The sequence below is a fragment of the Rhamphochromis sp. 'chilingali' genome (assembly GCF_963969265.1).
Source record: "Rhamphochromis sp. 'chilingali' genome assembly, chromosome: 17".
NCBI lineage: Eukaryota > Metazoa > Chordata > Actinopteri > Cichliformes > Cichlidae > Rhamphochromis > Rhamphochromis sp. 'chilingali'.
Window position 1 is genome coordinate 8,565,956 of NC_137944.1, and position 21,956 is coordinate 8,587,911.

Consider the following 21,956-nt stretch of genomic DNA (forward strand, 5'->3'; position numbering starts at 1 on the left):
ACACTGAAAGAAAGGAAATTGTTACTAGTTCAGCCCACTTAAACTCAAAGTGTGCCCCCACTGTAAAATAAATAAAACACAGCACCACTACATTAAATAAAAGAGCTTTCCGAGGGAAAATGCACGTGTCAAGTTCTGCTTTACCTTTCCTATATTTAAGGATAAGCTATGCAGTTCAATAACAAATAAACACTCAAAGCAATCATCGATTGACGTTATTACCTACACACGTCTCATACTTTCTGGCATAACCGAGGCAGATTGTAACTGAGCTACATACATCATAATATACAGACGACTTAATGGTACATCCAAGACTTTCTCAGGTTTATATCAGAATCAGAAGTCCAGGCGCAGCGCAACAATATTTTGCAATTACACCTACAAGTCAGTGTGTTTATATATAACAACTCACAAATAGCTGAACAAATCCATTAAAGACATGTTCATACCCACAGATCATGGCCATAAGCAAATACACGCAGCTATAAGAAAGACGAAAAAGAAACACCTATATTAACATTTAAACACTCGCCCTGCAGAGTTCTAGTCAAGTAGCTGGAAGGCAGGACGTCAATTCATAACTTTGATTTTTGCTCTAGGCAGTAACTAACAGTGAAGTGAACCAGCTCTGAAAGACCTAAAATATTGCCTGAATGCCTCAGGTGAAAGAAAAGAGCCAAATAAACTTGAGAAATTGTTTTGTTTTGACTCACTGAAAATATCTGTATGTTTGTAAAAGTCAAACCTTCCACTCACCTCTGGCATTCGCTGGCGTGGAGAACCAGGTCCTGATTGTTCTTGGCCCTGACAGTGAGTTCGTGCTCTGTTGGGTTGAAGATGTCGAGCAGTAGATGACAATGGCGGGTGCTGTGGACACAGAAACAAGAAGTGACTGTATATTCTGCACCATGCTGCCGTCAGCAGTTTTAGCATTTAAGAAACACTGCAAATGTTAGGAAGAGGTCCCAGGAGGGTGCTGGAAAAACTCTACTATAACGCCATCCTCACAGAAACATCGAAAAATCAACTTATATTATAGTTTGCATCTAAATATCATGGCACACGTATTATATTATATTATCTCCAGTATAATATTATCTAATAATCCCGAGTTATACATGTCCAGCTATTTATAAATCAATACTTGGTATATATTATCTACTTCTGCATAATGCTTATATATCTAATACGATACCATTTCCTTCCTGTGTTGTTTTATGGTCTACTGATGGTTTTTGTATCTTTATTCTATATTCAAAGTGAAGGAGGTACTCTTAGTATGTCAGTTGTTCAATTGCTCTCATCATTTTCTCCTCATCTGTCATCTGTATTATTTTTCATTACTCCTGTTGTTTTATTGTTTGTAGATTTGTTGTTTTTAAATGTGCTTATAAATGAATTGACTTAGTTTTGCATTATCTATATGGTTCTGTTGCTCGTGTGTTTGGTAGTTTAAGCTGCACCTAGAATGAGATATGCTGCATAAACAAAGTCTTGCTTTTTTCCATTTTGCACAGGTTTACATAATTCACACTCACAAATGCTAAACTTAAAGCTCATCATCTGTGTGCTGCAGTCAGTCTGTAACCTGTGCATACAACGGTTTGCTTATTCATATAGGAGTTCATTATTTTCTAAATTAAATTACCTTCTAAAAATACAGGCCAACATACATGGGCCGACCAAAAGCGCGACATCAAGAGAAGACACGGTGTGAAGTACTCATCACTCCTTGTCACAACATCAAAGGTGGCGGTGCTTTCATCAGGCCCACAGGTCTAGCTGGAGCAGATCATCTCCACATAATACCGCGCCTGCTTTTCTCATGCAGATCATAAGAGGGCCAATTTGTGATTTAGATCAAGTCAGGAGAGATGATGCTGGATTTTCAAAGAGTTAATTTTAACCCCTAAGTAGGTGTTATTTTTTTTCCCTCCATAATGACAGATAAAAGGAAGGACTGTCGCAAAACAGAAGCACACTGACCAGTGCAGCGAGTATATGGTTACATAAACAAGCAGTTTATAGACGTACAGCAACAATGTGACAGAACTTCACGGCTTTACGGTATTATATCTATTATTTGGACTCTTTACATTATAGCGCCAGATATTTGCTTTAAAATCAATATTTACCACATTATTGGTTGATCACGATAAACCATGATAAATGAGTCAAACCTGTAAAAAATTACAGCTAGGACCTACAATTCATTGCCGACATTTTACTTTGTAAACAAACAAACTGTGTTCAAACAGTGAACACAGAAACTATAACTAGGAACAACAGAACTGACACCAGTGTTGTAAAATTTTGTGAAGTCCATTGTTCCATCATCCCTCACATTCACCCTCCTCCCACCGAGCTCTTTGCCTCTTAAATCTCACGGTTAATGGAGGCTTTAGTCGAGCTTTCCCTAGTCCCTAATAAACTGACGTGGCAATTAAAGGAGCATATTTTTAAGGCCTATCCCGGTTCCTTTAATTGTCTAGTTGTCTTCGTTGTCAGATGTGATTAACAGGCAGAAAGGGGGAGGTGCTGATTTATCAGCCATCCTGTTCAGCGAAGGAGATCAATCAGGCATCGAGTTAAGAACGCAAGCCTCATTGCTCATGTGCTAAGCACCAGGTAGAGTGACAGAACAGACGGCAATGGAGGCGCACACGATGTGAAGTCACACATTTTTGTAGGCGTTAAAAGACTAAAGGATGAAATGATTCTGCGCAGCGGTTGGACGACTTCATTCAAGATCTGTCGCCGCAACAACTGCCGAACGCCTGTAGACGAAAGCTAAAGATTATGCTTTTGAACTAGTGGGAACTGAGTCATAACACTGAATCATTTTGATAAGTATTCTGAGCTACTACGCTGGGCACAGAGATCTAAGCTGAATAAATAATTCAAATCCGCCAATAGGGTTTCCAACTATTTGTCTCCATTTCAGTCAGTGAATTTTTACATTCCTCTTTGAAAGCAGAGAGGGAGCAAAATTATCCCCAGCGTTTCAAAGTGAACGCACATCCAACCTGCTTCTTTGTTCGTGGTGTACAAAGCAAATCATTCACTAATGAAACAGGAGTACTGCTGCCTTACATACATTTAATATAACTCACAACTACAGATTGCTTGCTTTAGTTGTGGAGCAACACCCTAAAGTTTTGAAGGTGGCAGGGATTCGTTTCATCCTACTACCAACAGATTTCCATGCATATGTGATGACACCTGCAAAAACAGCAGATCATTTTCAGTGCACCTGGTGCTGTGCCAAAGAACAGAGTACAGTGAGTTAATGACTGTCACTGCCTATTCCCGAGAACCCCACAACACTAACAAATGAACCACGAGGTCAGTATTCTACTCATTTGAAGAGGACCCTGTTGCAGAAGAGTAATTCTCCCAGTCTGCCACATATTTCTTTGAAACCACGACCACAAAAAGCAAGACTATGCAAACTCTGTAGGTACAAAAAGGACAACAACTGTTGTTTTATGCTCTGTTTTTCTTGTGTTCTTGGACTCTGCTGGAAATGCTTTAAAATATTTGGCTTTGCATGAACCTCAGTTCAAAGCTAGGTCATGCTGGCTTTGTAAAGCAAACAAATATAGTTAAACGACAGCATATAATATATAGTTAATGTGTACCATTTTCTGTGGACACATCCTACTTTGCAACTGTATATTTTTATCCTCGGACTGCACTAGAGTAGCTTTGCATGACTCTCACTTCAAAATAATCTTTATTTATGGGCCTCGGTGCTGCTACTTCCCTTAAAGACAACTTTCCTCTGATTAGTTTCCCCTCACAAAAAGGTTTGAACAACACACGAGGTGATCTCCCTCCCAGAGCCGTGAAAGTCATAAAGAAAATCCCCCGACTGACATCACACAGAAAGACAAATTGGGGGGGGGGAAGGAGAGTCTGAGACAGAGTGGTTAGAAAAAGCTCAGTCTGAAGCCTGACCTTTTAACCCACAGGGATTACTTTGTATCTGACTTTGTTATTTGAAGTTTTACGTGTCAAAAAATGAGAAAGTATAATGGGTCGACTTTTTAAAAAAAACTATTCAATCAAAGTGTTTGTCATTTTGATGTGATTGGGGACATTGTTGAGGCAAGATAGCAGGGTGGTAAAAATAACACTGCGAGAACCAAAAACGCAAAGATCGTGAGAGCTGGGCCCACACCTCAGTCAGTTCTGCAAATTGCAATCAATACGTGCTGATTTTGCAGGCCTAGTCTGACACAAAAACGTGACATACTCCCTGCACACTAAATGTAATGGCGACTGAAGGGGTATTTTTAGCTACAGCAGCCAGCAATAAGGGACAGCTGACTCCATGTTTATGTCCACATTTAACCACTGAGATTATTAAACACACAATGAATATTTGTTATACACTAAATGTCTTGTCAGCATTTGGACAATGTCCATAAAGAATTAAAATCAAAGCCCAAACAATCCTTTGCCAAAAAAAACAGTCAACAGAAAACACACTAAAGAAGAATTAGAATATCATGAAAAAGGTCTTTTTTTTGTACTTGGTGCTAATTAAGCACATGCAGCCACAATCAAAAGAAAGGCTGTTGATTTGAAAGTTGTCCAGATGACAGTCATCACAGCTTGCCTCCTCTCCTCAAGGAGGGTAAGACGCTGAAAAGGCTGGATGTTCACAGAGTACAGCATAGACCACATTAAAAAAGGCGTTGATGGTAAAGGAACAATCTGGTAGGACAAACTGAATCTTTGCCTTTTGTCTTGTCTTCCTCCCATCACCCTCTGACTCGTCCATGCACTCAGTGTTGCGATTGGCATTTGGCATAGAGAAAAGATTTTAGACACTATTTCTTATGTGCACAATGAACTTTTCCACGTGGCTTCTGTCCTGTCATGGCTGCCTCACCATGAACCTGGCTCTGCCGGAGGCAGAGCGGGTCGTCTGATTGTTGGGGTTTTCTCTCTAATATTGTAGGGACTTACAATATAAAGCACTTGAAGCAACTTCTGTCGTGTGGCACTATATAAATACAACTGTATTGAAATTAAGCCCACTATTAAAGCAACTGGGATCGCAATAACACCTCAGCTGTGCCATAAACCGACTGCCTCCATGTCCTGCTGCTTGTTGCAGTAACTCGTGGTGAAAGAGGCCCAACCAAGGGGGTTTAAACCCTTTTTTGATTGGTCCTAGCAAATATTCTAAAATTTTGAGACAATGGATTTTAGATTTTCATAAGATACAAATCATAATCATCAAAATGACAACAAAAAGGCTGAAAACAAATATGAAACTTAACTTTTTCACGATGTTCTCAGTTTTAGAGATATACTCGTATTTTAATTTTTTAACAGTATCTCCACATGGAAATAGATTTTATCTCTCCGAGTTTTACTTCACCTCTCCTTGACATTTTTCATTCACTCCAAAATAATTTTCACATTAAAATTTCGACATGATACCCAGTGAGGGCTGATGTCAAAACTTTTTCACAGCCCTACTGTTTACCAGAAAGTTGTGATATCTGCCAGCAGTGGAGGCTGATCTCCATATTCTCAGTGAGGCCTCAGTCATACAAGAGAATGTGAGAGGTTTTTCACTCGGGTGCCTCGTGACCTGACGCTAAATAATGTTTCGTGTTCTTTTACACATCGTACGTGGCAGCTGTTACACTCAGAATTCAGATTTATGCAGAGGAACAGTTTGTAGTAAAATCTGCTAAAATCCTGCGCTCCACACACACTCAGTCCCCAACAATTTCTAACAGAAGACTTATTAACACATATTTATCCATCTTCAGTATCGTCTCATTTGCTATCACATTGTTTTAAGAGAGCAACACATGCGTAAAACCTGAACTATTCTATTTTTTTTAGTACATTACTTGTTCCCTTATTTTTGAGCCACAAATTTATGCTGTTTATGCTGGTCATTAATGAAGTGAACAAGCTGCATCTGTTTATAATTTCTAAATGATGAATTTTCCCCACTTAGATGGGGCCCATTCTCAGCCTGATGTGTGGTTTCTGTGCACGCCACCGCTGGCAAGTCTGCCCCTGGTTCATACCACAACAGAATTGAGATTTATCACAGGCAATTGTGGTATTATCACAAACAGACTGCATGTAAGGGCCAACTTGATCCAGTTAAACTAAAATTGATAGACTGACTCCATCCTACTGCAGTTTTATCCCTGTCTTACAGCTAGCTTGACGCACCAAAGCCAGTTTGAAGTTTTCAAAGGCACATTGTCACAATTACTTTGCTCATGCATGTTTCCAACGACCGTTTTCACTGATGTGACGTAGCCTGAACTATGCATGATTAACAGAATGCACGTCCATAAAATTTTCCTCCTCAACAGCAAAGCATTTTTCCAGGTCAACACAGTGCTAAGTGAATAGGATTTTAACAGGTTCCTGTAAAGTATGGATCACTGAGCATTTCACACATCCTGCCTATTCATCACATTCTTTAAGAGATCTGTCAACTCACTCTGAAGAGGCCCAAAAGAACAAAACGCTACTGAATTGTGTCATAAACATTATGAGTAAAAGGTCAAATAAGATGTGATCGGTAGAATAGAGAAAACTCAAACTGGCATTTAACTTAGACTATAAAAAATATAAACTGCAGGCATGGTGGTGGGTATGTTGGGAGGCTTACTGAGAATATGGAGATTGGTTATCTGACAACCAGATAACCAATTGAAAAAGGGTTTACAATGTCAATAAAAGCGTATTTTATATCAGTAAAAAGTAAATATTATATATAGACACTGCTCCCAGAAATTAAAAAACAAAAAAACAAAACAAAAACACACACAGAAAAGACATCAGGTCTCAGCAGAGGGGGGAAAAAGTCATGCTGGAAACACAGATATGGACTGTGTCAGGAAAGAAACTAAAATGATCGACCTACAGAATTCCCAGACACCCAAAGTGAAAAAATGATGCAGCAGGCTAGTCCATGAGAAGTCCAGCAACTCTAAATGGTACTCAGTAGTTTGTATGACCCCCACGTGCCTGACAATGTCAGGATAATCCTCAGATAGTGTCCTTTTGGAATTCTTTCCAGATCTATTCTATTGGATTTAGGTCAGGCAACCGTGGTTCCAGTCAGTTCTTCCAGGAACTACCTGCATACTCTTACCACATGAGGCCTGGTGGTCCTTGGTTCCACCAGGAGGAACTAAGGACCCACTGCACCACCGGAGGATCTTACAATGGGTCCAAGGACTTCATCCCGATTCCCAGTAACACGTGGGGCGCTGTTGCCCAGCCTGTTGAGATCTGTGTATCCCTCTATTGATATGATCCTGGCAGTGCTCATCCTGTTCCTGCTTGCACGAAGGAGCAGATACCGGTCTGTGGGGTCCAGGTATCGCCTCATGCTACCAGTAGTGACACTGACCGCAGAAAAACACAAAACTAGCGAAGAAAAGATGGGGGTGGGGGGGGACATCAGGGGCCTTCACGTGGGTTGTCTCATTGTTCCCCCACTAGTGCACCTGCTGTTAATTTCATTAACGCCAAAGCACCTGAAACAGATTAACAATCGCTCGGCTACCGAACGAGAAACAAAAGGAGATGGAAATCATGTCGTGTTATTTTAGGCACAGAACCACTGCAGTGGGGCCGGCCATGGGGGGTTGAGGTGTATGGGGAGAGGAGAATCAGGACAAAGTATAAAGTTGAGTGAATGTAATTTATGTTTGGAAAATCCCCAAACGCTTATTGAACCTGGTCGTTTTTTCATTAAAGACTGATTTGAAAAAAAAAAAAAAAAGACGGGTGGGTGATCGTCTTGGGAGGGTCCAGCTTTCATTTTCTTAAGGGAGCTCCTGCCAGGAGAAGGTTTTGATAACCACTAATTTAGGGTGATTAAGTTTTACGCTTTCACATCGTAGACAGATGATGTTGTCAAGCACAGCATGTACTCGTTCATTTGGCTTACTTCAAGGTATTTGATCTTGATATGATTTAGTAAAATATTCCATTTTTTAGCCAGAGCTGACAAGAAACAAGCCTGACTAGACTACACTCAGCAACACTCAGTTTTAAACAAATTGTGAAATTTCTCACATTCTCTTTGCTCATAAAGGTTAAATCAGTTTGTTAGTGGCCAGATTTTGTCCCCTAATCTTATTTTGAAGAAGAAGGAGACAAAAAAAGCTTCTCCCTAATTCATAAAAGGTCACTAAAGCGTATGGCTATGCATAAGGAGATATGACCTTTTGCACATTTGCCTAATGTGCAAGCCACTATTTTATTTTGACATAAACTTATTTAATTTTACTTTTCACTTTATTCACATTGTGTTCCTTACTTGATATAAGCATATTTAAAATGCTGTGCATTTGTTCTGGAAGCTAAGCATTTGCATTGAGAACAGCATAACTCAGAAAAAGAGACACAGAGACAGACGAGTTAAAGTTCTTGAACAAGAGTAGAGTGGTAAATGAGATGCAGAGGTCACAGCAGAATGTAACTCGTTAGCGTAATCTGCTGGTCTGCTGTTATAACACTAATATTACTGTACATATCAGGTGGTGACATGCTGGTGAAAGTGTGAGCAGTGAAAAAGGCAAGCAGGGAGTCAAAGGAGGACAGTAAAAGGTGAACAGCAGACGGTGGCAGCTATCTTATTAGCCGTGATGGAAACATTACCCAACACTGATGAGGGAGCCAGTTAGCTAGCTAGGTGACAAAACATGCCTCACTGGACAGTAACAGTGAAGGACAGAGACAGGAGAAAGAATCACAACTGCATGGAGTAATGAGCAGATTTATCTTTGTAAAGCTGTATTTATTCTTCTTTGTCTGCACCTGTGGATCATTGCGAGTCATCTCTAGGACACATTCATGAGTTGATGTCACTAGCAATCCAGCAACACACAATTCTGGATTAACCATACTCAAAGCCACCCACTTGTTGGGAGCAGGTGAGATGATTCTTTTACAAAATGTCATGCATTTATTAGAAAACAACACTTAGATAACAGACAGTCATGCAGAGAGATGCAGCAGTGGTGCACTAGTTGAATTCTACAACCACAAAATCAAAAGCTTTACCATACAGCAATTTACCAGCTAAACAAAAGTCTTGTTTTATTCTGAATTTAACAGTGATGCCAGGAAGGAACTATATACTATACCTGACAAATACGAAGCGCTACCTTTAGTTGAATTAATTAATTACACAGCCATATGAAGGTGACTACTTGGGCATTAATAACACAAATCTAACTAGTTTTAGCTTTTTTTCCCCCATACTGGTTCTGAAATACAATTTTCATATTTACTATATCAGCATTGGTACAAACTGTGGTCATGTGAACTATGTGATGGTTCCCTTTTAAGTCTGCTTCACATGTAACTTGATACAGAACATGGCCTGAGTTAACTGTTTTATTAGTTCAAAAGAGAAATAATAAGCAACACTGCACTGTTTTATCTGTTGATATTGTTTACATCCACTAATCATTAAATACCAGTGTTTCCCCAATAGTGAATTCATTGGAGGGCAGAAAGAAGAAAAAACAGGAAAAAAAGAAAAAGTAAAAAAAAAAAAAAAGTAAAGTAAGTAAAAAAGATGATGATGAAAAGGAATAGACTGGATGAGGAGAACGGTGGAGACTAAACACTGATGTAAGCGGCTGCTCTACTACTACACAAATAAGGAGGATTTCTCCTGGTTTTCTTTCTCTTTTTAAGAGACATAAAGAGGAACCAATAAGTAGAGAGACAGGAAGGGGAGGAGAGGGAGAAAAACAGAAAAACAGATCGTAAGGATAAGCTGCTGTATTATTGAGCAGTTTCGTACCACCACTTCCAAATTCTCTCAACTTCTCTTTTTTTAAAAATTCAATAGTGCTTATCAGAACAAGTAACGCTGACTCTTCAACAGGAGAAATTCAAACAAAATGAATGTGTGTGGACTCTGCATGGGTAAGCAGACAATGGGTTTTTGAATAAATGTTATTACACTGTGAGCCCCATGTGTCTGAAATATTTATTGTAAACTATCTCAATCCCTCATCTGTGAGCCTTGTAGAGGTAGTCTTAGAAGGTCCAGACGTGCTTTTATTTACTCTGTGAGTGTTAAATGGTAACAGTGATGCATCAGTGGATGGTCAAAGGTCGTTTCAAACACAGGTGCCCCCTATGTTTGGTGCTGCATGTTATTAACACAGTAAGAAAGGAAAGTTGGCGGCACCGACTTCTATCTAACACCTAGTTTGCTGAGCTGTGAAAAAGAGCACTTATCCTGATGTTTTTGTTTTTATATTAATTACATATTTCAGATCATCATCGAAACATTTTAATAGAAGACAAAGCTAACCCGACTAAATACAAAATGCGCTTTTTAAACGATCATTTCGTTTATTAAAGGAAAAAAGTTATCCAAACCTATCTGGCCCTGTCTGAAAAAGTAATTGCCTCCTAAAACCTAATAACTGGTTGTGCCACCCTTGGCGGCAAGAACTGCAATCAAGCATTTGAAATTACCGGCAATGACTCTTTCATATCGCTGTGGAGGAAGCATCTCAATTAGATTTACTGTAAGTCGGGACTTTGACTAGGCCACTCCAAAACCTTCATTCTGCTTTTTTGCCATTCAGAGGGTGACTTGATCGTGTGTTTCCGATCGTCGTCTGCTGCATAATCCAAGTTTGTTTATTTATAAGGACAATTCAAGTTAATCGACATTCACACCTAAATACATCATGTAAATATGTCAGATTTAGCCACATAGACAAACTTTCATCTATAGTATGCGAATAAGTAAAATACAGAAAAACGTAGGAATTAAACTTATATCCATATACCAATACGAGCCCGAGTTTCAGGACATGAACTAATAGCTGGATATTCTCCTGCAGGATTTTCTGGTAGCAGAATTCATGGTACCCTCAATTGTGGTCCAGGTCCTGAAGCAACAAAGCAGCCCCAGACCACACTACCTCCCCCATGTTTGACTGTTGCATGATGTTCTCTTTATGAAATCCTGTGTTAGTTTTTACACATGATGTAACCTTCCAAAAAGTTCAAGTTTGCTTAAGCAGTCCACAAAATCTTTTCTCAACAGTTTTAGGGATCATCATGATGTTTTTAGGCAAATCCCAAAATGTTGATCCTCTCGAGTCTCAAGAAGTCACTGGGATGAGTGACGAAATGTTTCTGTTCAGATGAATGGAATCAACTTTTTGGGATTTCCTCTTACTACTCTTTGTATTCTTTCTGGTCAGTAACAGATTTTACTTTTAACTCTCCAATGGATGCCACGCTTACCACCGTTTCAAATCCAAATCCTTGGAAATGGCTTTTTAACCCTTTCCAAACTGATATATGTCAATACTTTCTTTCTCACTTGTTCTTGAGTTTCTTTAACTTTTGCACGATGTGTTGCTTTTAATGATCTTTGGATGACTTCACTTGGTCAGATAGGTTCTATTTAAGTGATTTGATTTAACAGGTCTGGCAGTAATTAGGCCTGCAGGTGCGGCTGGTCTAATTCTATTAACCATATTTCTTTGAGTAAAGTTAACAACAGTTACTCAATGAAAGAGCATCATTCTTGCAGGGCAATGAGGAAGTGATGTAGTAACAAAATTCATAGAGCGTTAGCACAGGGTTTGTGCACATTTCTCTTTGAAAATAGCACTGCAATTGAGAGCAACGACAGGCAGCTGAAGGAGAATCATTATGTTTCTGATATAATTTGACGTTTGACGACAGTGTAGGTCCTGTAGGTTGAGGATGATCATTCTCTAAAAAGAAAATCTGATGGCTGAAGAGACGATCTTATTACAAGTAATTCCACCATAAAAATCAGGCTTTAAACATTCAGAATGAGAAAGAGCTAAAGGTAAAGACAGAGGCCGAGTTTTGGGACACACTCATTCTGAACATCTCCCCTCTCATTCCAATAAATGAACACTTTTAAAAGCAACTATCCTAACCACATCGAATAATTTCAATGTTCTGATCACTCAATGAGTAAGAAAAATCTGACAAAGTGTTTAATGCTAGTTTTTGGTACTAGCCAAGTTTTCAAGGTATTGTGCTAAAGACGTTTTATGAATATCTTTATTATATATTTAAAAATCCCAATCCTAAATTTACCTTAAGCAACTCAGATATAAAATACAGCACGCTCTGCACGAGACTCTCCATGCAAACATGGAAAGGGGCCAAATATTCACACATTATGTCAACAGTACAGTCTGTCTGTGGGTGAGGAGACTTCTTGCACGTTAATATGCACTGCGGTTTTTGAGCACCTTGCTTTTGGGTTGGTGAGGGCCAAGGACTGAAGATATAAAGCCCACTGAGTCAGTAAATGTGGAATTGAGCCATAATAAATTTTCTCCATAAGAAGAAAGAAAAAGGTTAGTTCACTTTAGAGGAGTTTTTAAGACTCAGTCTACTGAAACATTTCTAAACCTTTCAATTTCAGCACATTTCAAATATTTTCAGATCTAGTTGATAACCAATAGATACTGTATAATAGAGCTGTGAGGCTGAGAGAGCTAAGGGTGCTATAGAGATAAGAGAGAGGGGGCTGTGATGACAGGGTGATGGTATAACAGTCGGTGCAGCACATCTATCAGCACAGTGCCAAGATTGATGGCTTAAACTGCAGATATTATTACTGCTAATGATTCACCTCAAGTGGCCATTACTCTGCTATGATCCGTCTCCCTTGCTTGGAGTTTTTTCACGACAGTTGGGGGAACTAAAATAGTAAAGTGAAGCGAGACAGACCAGGGAATAAAAGTGGGTGAGGATGGGTGAGGATATGTGAGGCCATGAATATCCATTCAGTGTGCCTGCTCCTATCTGACCCATCTGTGAAAATATCATCTCTATGTCCTCGGGTTTGGTTAACAATAGTGTCATAGCAGGGCTGCTGCTGCAGTGGTTAAAGAGAATGTCAGTATCTGCTCCCCAAATCAAGAGAGAAAACTGTGTATGACGCAAAATGAAGCTTTAAAAATGAGATTTATCAACAGTTGCTGTGACAAGGGAAGCTCTGTGATAGGTTATTATTCATTGCTTGTCTGCGACTGCAGTCGCTAATGTTGAGTTAGTATTGTTATTTTATCTGTTTGAATGATGAGGTTACACGAATAGCCCGGTAAGATATAAAAGCTGCATGGAAGTTGAAAGTCACAAGATCAAAAATTGAGGAAGAACCATTGAACTCAGACTTAACTTCTTCCCACGCACAACGGACGCTAATGTTTTTGTCACTTTTTATGGAATCAAACTCAAAGTAAGGTCAGTACTTCCACGTTTTAAACGCTGCACGCTCATACTCTCTCCTGCACTCGATATATGATCCACTGTTGATCTGCAGACAGCTGTTGTCACGAATGTTGCACTCGCTTACGTCACTGTCATGAGACATTCTCGCAAAAAAAAAAAAAAAAAAAAAAAAAAATTACAGTTTTAGTAACGCAGCGTTCCTACGGGAAAGTAACGGTAATCTAATTACCGTTTTTGCAATAGTAATCCCTTACTTTACTCGTTACTTGAAAAAAGTAATTGGATTACAGTAACGCTACTGCCCATCTCTGTTAATAGGCCAGCAAAAGATTTAGAAATTATGATTATTTACGATACTATTTATGACCATTCATTCATTCTGTAATTTATTATTCATACCTTTTTGTGCACTTCATATCCACTTTAAAGTTTACCGCGTTGTGTTTTGTTGCGCTTTTGAGGCGATGTGGGACAGTTTGTACTACGTATGTCAGTACAATAAAAATAAATGGTTATCTTCTCATTATTATCCTGTTGTTCACCAAACTAGCCCACCAGTCTCTGCAGACCCCACATTCACTCTTTAGATAAACTTCTTTATGTAAAAATTTTGATTTTTACAGTAAAATAAACATAAAAAACAGAAAGGCTATACAATTTTTTAATAGTTACCTGGTAGCAGGGAGGGTGCTGACTCGGGTGAAAAACACTGAAGGTTCCACATCAACATGGACACCCAAAGACAGCTCCCTGTAGTAGCCTTCAACTTTGCCTGCTCCCCCCGAGTACTTGAAGTTCAGCACCGCCTCCAAAGTCTGCAAAAGAACAGACGAGGGGAAAAAATGTAGATCAAAACAAACTAAAACAAGCAGGCACAGGTGTTGCAAAGTTACTCCAAAACAGATGATTCATGAACAACATGTCACATCCTAAAACTGAGAGGAGAAGGTGTTGAGTGTGGGTGAAAAAGCGTGGATTTTCTGGCTGTGTGCCACTATAATGGGGGGAGGGTGGTGGAGATTGGACACACAGAATTACTCAAAGGTACTCTGTGCTGGGGAGAGAGGAAGGGCCACAGGATAAGCAGCCAAGTGGGCGAAGCGTGGGGAAATTAAAAGTGGCAGTTTATGGTGAGCGAGCACTAGCTGACTCAGGCAATGGGGCTGAAACAGGGTAAAAGGATCATCCAAGGTCCTGCTTTTTTTTCTTATGCAGCATATATCATCTCTCTGAAAATTGCTGATGGAGGAACTGGCTGCGCCTTTCTAGAGAAAAAAAAAATCACTGATTCCTTGATTATTTTCGCTCTTTGTCCACTTTTGTGGAGGCTGAGAGCCAAAATGGAATGATTTGGAGCCTGCTGGCTAGACGGCTGACCTATTACAACCTTAATGAACAAAGCAGAGCCCACTGAGCAATAAGAGATAACAACATTAGAGAGAATTATTATTATTGTACATTCGACAGCTTAATTCCAAACTTACACTTATCTGGTACGGTTCTGGCTTTATTTCACGTTCTGGTATATTTTCATGTTCTACAAACCTACACTCTTCCTTATACATTATAATGCCCTCCATGGCGCCATGGATTCCCATGAAAGCTATTCATCTTCCCCTTAGGATGAAACCATTAGCATGCTTAAAAGAGTATCCTTTCTCTTTTGGGTGCAGATGTGCAGCTCAGTCTTGTCCTGTTATGTTGCCTGTGACAGAAGCTCTCAGCCACCGATGATGCCGTCTTGAGATGCCTTTCCTTGCGACTGAACCCAAAATGACAACTTGACCCTTGTAACCTTAATGACTCACATGATGGCAGGGTGGGGAGCAGTGTTTCACAAAGGACTTACACCTTGGCTTATGTGACCCTTAAAGACTGACATTATTATTATTATTATTATTATTATTATTATTATTATTATAGGGTAGATCAGTTGCTCTCAGGACCACCACCAAGGGGAGAACCCCACTGTGGATTAAACATTAAACATATGGGACTCCATCAGTTTTTAGGAAGGAATAAGGAAGAGTGTACTAAGGTGTGCCTTAGTATTAAGCTTTGTAACCTTACATGTTCAACAGAACATTAACAATGTTAAACACCCCCAAATTATCCAGATTCACAGAAGTTAGTAAACCTAAATATCATGAAGCTGATACGAGTTGATTTTCATCCAGCTTAACCAGACATTTCAAAATGAGTAGATATTTCTAAGCGAATTCATCTATTTTGTCTTATTTAATTGTAACATAATCTTTCCCACACTGCAACAGTGTAATCTACATTACATTACTACAACCAGATGATTTCATTGACCAACATGAAGGTCAATGAAACAAGACCTAAGCAACTCAACAAACAAACATACGTTTCAGCTTTGCTAATGCTAATGCTTTCCAGACATGCTCACTTAGGACTCGACACTAACTAAAACTGACAAACAGGTGCTGGTTGGTCTTTTATTCACCTTCCTCTTGCATTTAAAAAAAAATCATATTTAGTACAGTCTGACTGCATGTGTAACGCCACAATCAGCCAGAGAGAGCTCTAATGACGCTGTCTTATGCTTTACATACACACATGCTGAAGCAGACGTAAAAATTGACATGATTACAGTAATAAGTGGTGTTTGCTTAATCTGCCAAGTCGTTCAGGTTAATTAAAAATGAGTTAAATTACCTGAAAAAGTAAGAAAATGTTAAATGGAGTGGTGGATAATATAAGGGGGCAAATTGCAATGATGTGTTGTTCATTAGTGAACTCATTCAAATGGAATCACAGCTACTGCATTAAGATATGTGCATCAACTTTGAGATGTTTGATCTTAAAGCAAATGCACAACTTTGTTATTTTTAAGCAGCAGTCACCTGACTCCTATTTTCAAAACTGTCTGTCACAGCTGTGCAAAAACAGCAACGCGTCTCAAAACAAATTGGTGTCTCTCAAAAAAGTCCATAAACACCTGGAAACTGAGGACACCAGCTTGCTGGAGTGGAGAGTAAAGTCGTCCCATTCTGACTGTTCCAACAGTTCTGGCTGATCTTTCACATACTTTTTGTTTCTTGACGCTTTAAACGTGTTCAACTGGTGAAAGGTCTGGACTGTAGGCAGGCCAGCTTACTACCTACTCTTCTACTAAAAAGTCATGCTGTTGTGCTAGATGCAGTATACAGTTCAGTATTGTCTTGCTGAAATATAAGAGGGCTGGAATGCTCGAAGAACTGTGTACCAATGGTGTCTTTCCAGATGTGTAAACTATATATCCATAGGCAATATATATACATATCCCCATACATGCAGACTTTTGTTTGTTTTATTCGATGTGCTTCCCATGACAGAATTGTGGCCATTTTTAATGCAGCACTGCCCAATGGCCTGAAGATCACATATATCCAACATTGGTTTCCAGCCTTATTCATTGCCCACAGAGATTTCCCTAGATTTTGCTAAGATTTACAGACATTACATTTATGTAGAGGAACATTACACTGAAATTGGTCACAATTTGCAAACAGGTTTTTTACAGATTAATTAATTTTCATCCAGCTGTAATTCTGAGAAACTCTCAGGTGTAAAAAGAGGATCTTAGACATGTTACTGACCGGCTCCCAGTTGACCTAATGAGCTACAAAATGTTTCTCCAGCTGTTTTTTTTTTAGTACCACTTACTTTTCCAACCTTTTGTTACTCACACCTAATTCAAAATGAGCTCATATTTTATTAAAGCAGTAATATTTTCTATTTTAAACATTTGATACGTTTTCTGTTGTGAATAAAATGTGGGTTGATGATTGCATTTTATTTCTATTTACATCTTACATAGTGCCCAAAGTCTTTCAGAATTGGGTTAGTGTGAATAGTTTAAAACAAACAATACATTTGGTTAACGTATCTCATAAAAATGAATCAGTTCTCTTACATATTTTAAAATAATTGAATTAACTCTACAAATAGAGAACTTGCAAACTATATTTAGATTGAGTAAAGGCTTTAATATTTGATATTTGATTGCTTTTATCCAGACCTTAGTTATCGTGTCTGAAAGATGCGTCTCAGAGTCTCAGTCTCTGCAAAATAAAACACTATCAAAGGACGTAATTCTCAAAGACAAGCACACAATGAGATATGTGAAAAACAAAAAGGCATCTCGGATTACCATCGGAATAATAGTACAGTAATGTGTAAAAACGGCTCCACACTAAACCCAAAGATCTTAACTCTAAGAAGAGCTGAAGAATATAAAAGACCTTGAAGATCGTTTTTGCTGATTATTCGCTTCAAACCTTGGTGAGAGTGCAAGGAACCAAATGACATAGAAATGATTCAGGATAACAGCTGGCAGTTAATATTATTGCTATCTAGCTTGTGCTAAGCCATTTATAATTGCTCACTCTGCACCTGTGACTTGGTGGTAAAAAATCCACACAGGTCAGTGGACACAGGACAATGCTTACCTCTGCACAACCTACTAACTACTGTTCAACAGCTTAATATAAAAAGGGACCAAAAATGGTGAATCTTACCAAATAAACTTACATATCCAGACAGAGAAGAAAACAGGGTGTTTTCTTTGCACCAACATCTTTGCAAACCTTATGCCAGCAATGACACGAAAAGACCGTTTACATTTTTAGAAACCAATTTGCAACCATTCCTACACATTTTTATGCCTGTATTGATGTTTTTCTACATGCTTGATAATAACATCACAATTAAGCTGGTTTAAATTAATATAAATGTACTACAGAAAACCACCATTGCCTTGTGTCTTCATTGGCCTTTTTTAAAATCTTTTTAAAAACACTTACTCACTGCAGACAGGACACGGATGGCAGATTGGCTTTTACCTTGAATGCCATCACGCCACATTGCTGTGTTGTGTCACAACAAAACCCCATAAGACCATCCTCTGTGTTCATCAACACAAAATACAGCATCTGTTCGACAATGGATGTGCACACGCACTCCTACACATAATGGATTAACAAAAAAGGAGAAGACAAGACAAATAACTGAAGGCTTTTTGAATGCACTGGAATGGAGATAAAGACCCTGACGCATCGTGCTGAGAAGATTATGGCATGGCCACACGTCTCCTGACAGGAATACTAAGAAGCAGCATCACAGTGACAGGTAGGCAGAAATGGGGACTCTCAAAAATGCACAAACTTACGAGGTTTATTGACTGCTGTTTGTTGGCACAAAGGCAATGCTTTGGTGTTTCTTAGAGGACTTCAACATTTTGGAAAATTCACTTATAGGCTGTCTTACTCAGGTAATCAATATCAATTTAAGCAGTGTGGATTCAATACCAACGCAGTTCCTTGACAGCATAGTCAAGCACACAATGCAATTACCACTGAAGGCACACGTATAGTCAATGAAATAAAAATAACATCAATTTTTGAAGTCTCTAATGCTTTGAAGAACAATCAACAGTCAAAAATGCAAAGAATTCTGTGACTAATGTGTTGTTTGTTTCACTTTTTCTTCTGTTTGAGCAGAAAATGCATTGCTTGACACAACTTTTGCGATGACTCAGCAGTCCATCTGCATCTGAAGGACAAAGGTCACTCTTTCGAGGATGCCAATTTTCACATTTTGGACAGAGAGGACAGATGGTTTGAAAGAGGAGTTAAAGAGGACATCTATGTCCACTGTGAACGACCATCTTCGAACAGAGGTGGTGGTTTACGTCACAAACTGTCTGCCATCTATAATCCAGTTTACAGATCCCTTCCCAGACGCCTTAACGCCCACTCACATCCTCGGCCATTTGACATCAGTAAATCACATGACAGGGTGGGGGCTAGGTTTCACAATGGGTTCACCCGAAACCCTGTCTGATTGTGACTAGAGATGGACCGATCCGATATTACGTATCGGTATCGGTCCGATACTGACCTAAATTACTGGATCGGATATCGGAGAAAAATAAAAAATGTAATCCGATCCATTAAATATCACGAAAGCACCTCACAAAACTTGCAACACGCCGTAACTCGCCTCAGAACGTTAGCACGTCGGAGCAGTATGCATCACGTGATAGAGTGGCTGTGGCATGCGGGACCTGTCGGTGGTCTGGATAGCATGTGGAGCTTCGCTAGCAACCCGGCATTTCATCTCCGACAAAGTTATCCCCGAGAGAAGTAAAGCAAGTGTGTAAGTCCATCTCTGAATGTTTGTAAAGCATTCCTGCGTTAAGCTTACCAAACGATATATGGAGCGACTGCCTCTTCTGGCTGCTACTTCAATGATGAAACTGCTTAATGATCAGCTGATCGGCTTTTCTGTCGCGAGTCCGTCTCTCTGGTTTGTTTTTGGCCCACTTTGCACCAGACAGAGGAAACCAGCGGCTGAACAACAGCAGCACGTTTAAGCTTGATAAGCTGTTGTTAGAATTTATTTATTATTACTTTCTACTCGAGGATCTTTTTCTACGTAGCTGACGCTGGTAACTGTGCAGGGGCGGATCTAGCAAAGTTTAGCCAGGGGGGCCGATAGGGCATTAACAGGGAAAAGGGGGCACAAAGACATACTTTTCTTTCTTATTCTCATTTAAAATGTCTAGCTTTTAATAAATAATTATCCGAATCTTACACCCAAAGTTTTAATTTGATGTAAAATGAATAGAAGTCAATTACTGTATATAGTGACTATTAAGTCTAATATATATACCCTAGTAAGCTATAGTACTTTTTCCTTTGGGAAGGTACCATCTGTGCAGTCTGCAATTTTGTTGAAGAAAGATGTTGAATCTATTTAATATTTCTTGAAAAATAATTGATTTCTGTGCTTTTTTTTTTCCACACTGCATCAAATTAAGGTTGATTACGTCGATTAAGCATCATGAGGTGGAGCGTGAGGGGTGGTTCCCTATTTTTTATTTATTTATTTTTGTTGTTGCTGGGAGTTGGAACCCTATTAGTTAGGTTGCTTAATATTTACGCTAAGTACTCTTTAAAATACCAGAATAGGGAGGATGGTGTAGGTTTAAGTTTATTAGATTGATCAGTATTGCTGAACTATGAAATTTTTTTTTTTTTTTGCATACAGGTATAACAGAATAGCTTTAGTGTAGTTGTTGTTTTAAACTTGAGTATGAACTTATACAAAATGCAGCAAGATATTTAAAAAACAGTTTTGTTGATTAAAAAACACTATATCGGATTCATATCGGTATCGGCAGATATCCAAATTTATGATATCGGTATCGGTATCGGACATAAAAAAAAGTGGTATCGTGCCATCTCTAATTGTGACCCACACCCATTTTCACACCTTGGCTTGTGTGATTAGGCAGAGAATCAACAGGGCGTCCATGACCCTCTTGGGGACACTTGCATAGGGCTTAAAATCCGGGGCTCTCCACCAATTGTTCTTAGAACTCAAGAAGCTTCTCGGATGAGAGGTGAAACGTCTTCAAGGAAACTTAATGAAGTCCAGACGCTTTTCTTTCCAAGCTCCTTAGACTACGAAGACCTGGATGACTGAGAACCTTCACAGACAACCTCTGCAATGGTTTCCCAGTTCAGTGTGTTGTGGAAGCAGATGGGAGCCATGAAACTCTCCCACATCCTTCCATGGTCAATCACCATGTCTCTGAATGATTTACAATCAGAATAGGGCTGGGCGATATATCGAGCTTTTTAAAAATATCGATATATTTTTATACGAGATATAAGATGTGACAATATCCTTTATATCGATATAGTCTATGTTATGCTATAATTATACTTGTGGAGCCGCAAGTTTGCCTCTCTTTCGTCCACTTTTGTCTCTACGCAACATTACTCGGCCTCGCCTCTCCTTCACTGAACACAACTCCCCCTCCTCCCCCATAGCTTCACCTGCAGGCAGCGACAAGATGGACACGGCAAGTCTCCGTTAACGAGTTACTGCGCATCGCCCCGTGCGTGGGGCTGGACGGCGTCAACGTGTTAACGAGCAATCCACGCTAACGAGCTAATCACGCTAACGCCATGCACAGCCTAAAATCCTTTCATTTTCTCAAAAGTTGACAGCGCGCCTTATGTATGAATTCTGGTTGTGCTTTTTTTTTTTTTTTTTTTTTTTCTAAATGACATCAGAAACAGCAGTATGCGACATTACGTGATGGCAGAGCTTCAGTTCATCCTTTGTCATTTTTTTTTTTTTTTTTTTTTAATAAATAGGACAGGGGGAATGAATGAGAGAGAGAGGGGGAGAGAAAGAAAGAAAACCAAAGGGGAGAAGAGACGGTGAGAAGGGGGGGGAAGAGAGAGAAAAAAAAAAAAAAAAAAAACTCCTGGGTCACCTGTATGGAGAAAAAAAAACAAACAAACAAACAAACAAACAAAAACAAACAGAGGAGACAGCAAACAACAAAGAGCAACATAATAATAGAGAAAACAAAGCACCATCACAATAAACTAGTTAGTCATAGATATCAGTATTTACTAAGTAATAAACGATATTGTGCAGCACGCAAGATAGACAGCGCACAGTGTGCTTTGAGGCAGCAGCCAAGAAAGCTTTAGTCCGCGTCTGTGAATACCCATGTGTGCATACCTGTGTGGATCAGCATGCTTGCATTCCAAAGGTTTCTCCATGCAATGATCTGCTAGGGAGTGTGGGGGGGCCACAGCCCCGTCCTCCAGGGTGTGAAGCGGGTATGGAGGAGATCAAAACTCCAGACATCCAGA

The 21,956-nt window shown here is 39.3% G+C and overlaps 1 protein-coding gene across 3 annotated transcripts in view; it reads right to left on the reverse strand.

Moving 5' to 3' along the window:
* Window positions 1–21,956, reverse strand: part of trappc9 (trafficking protein particle complex subunit 9) — a 242,605-nt gene that overhangs the window by 98,984 nt on the left and 121,665 nt on the right. For all 3 annotated transcript variants that reach the window (XM_080863780.1, XM_080863781.1, XM_080863782.1), the window contains 2 exons: window positions 13,945–14,087; window positions 760–870 (listed from right to left, as the gene is read on the reverse strand). In XM_080863780.1, the coding sequence (XP_080719906.1) occupies window positions 760–870; window positions 13,945–14,087 (254 nt within the window). The remainder of the gene's footprint in view (window positions 1–759; window positions 871–13,944; window positions 14,088–21,956) is intronic.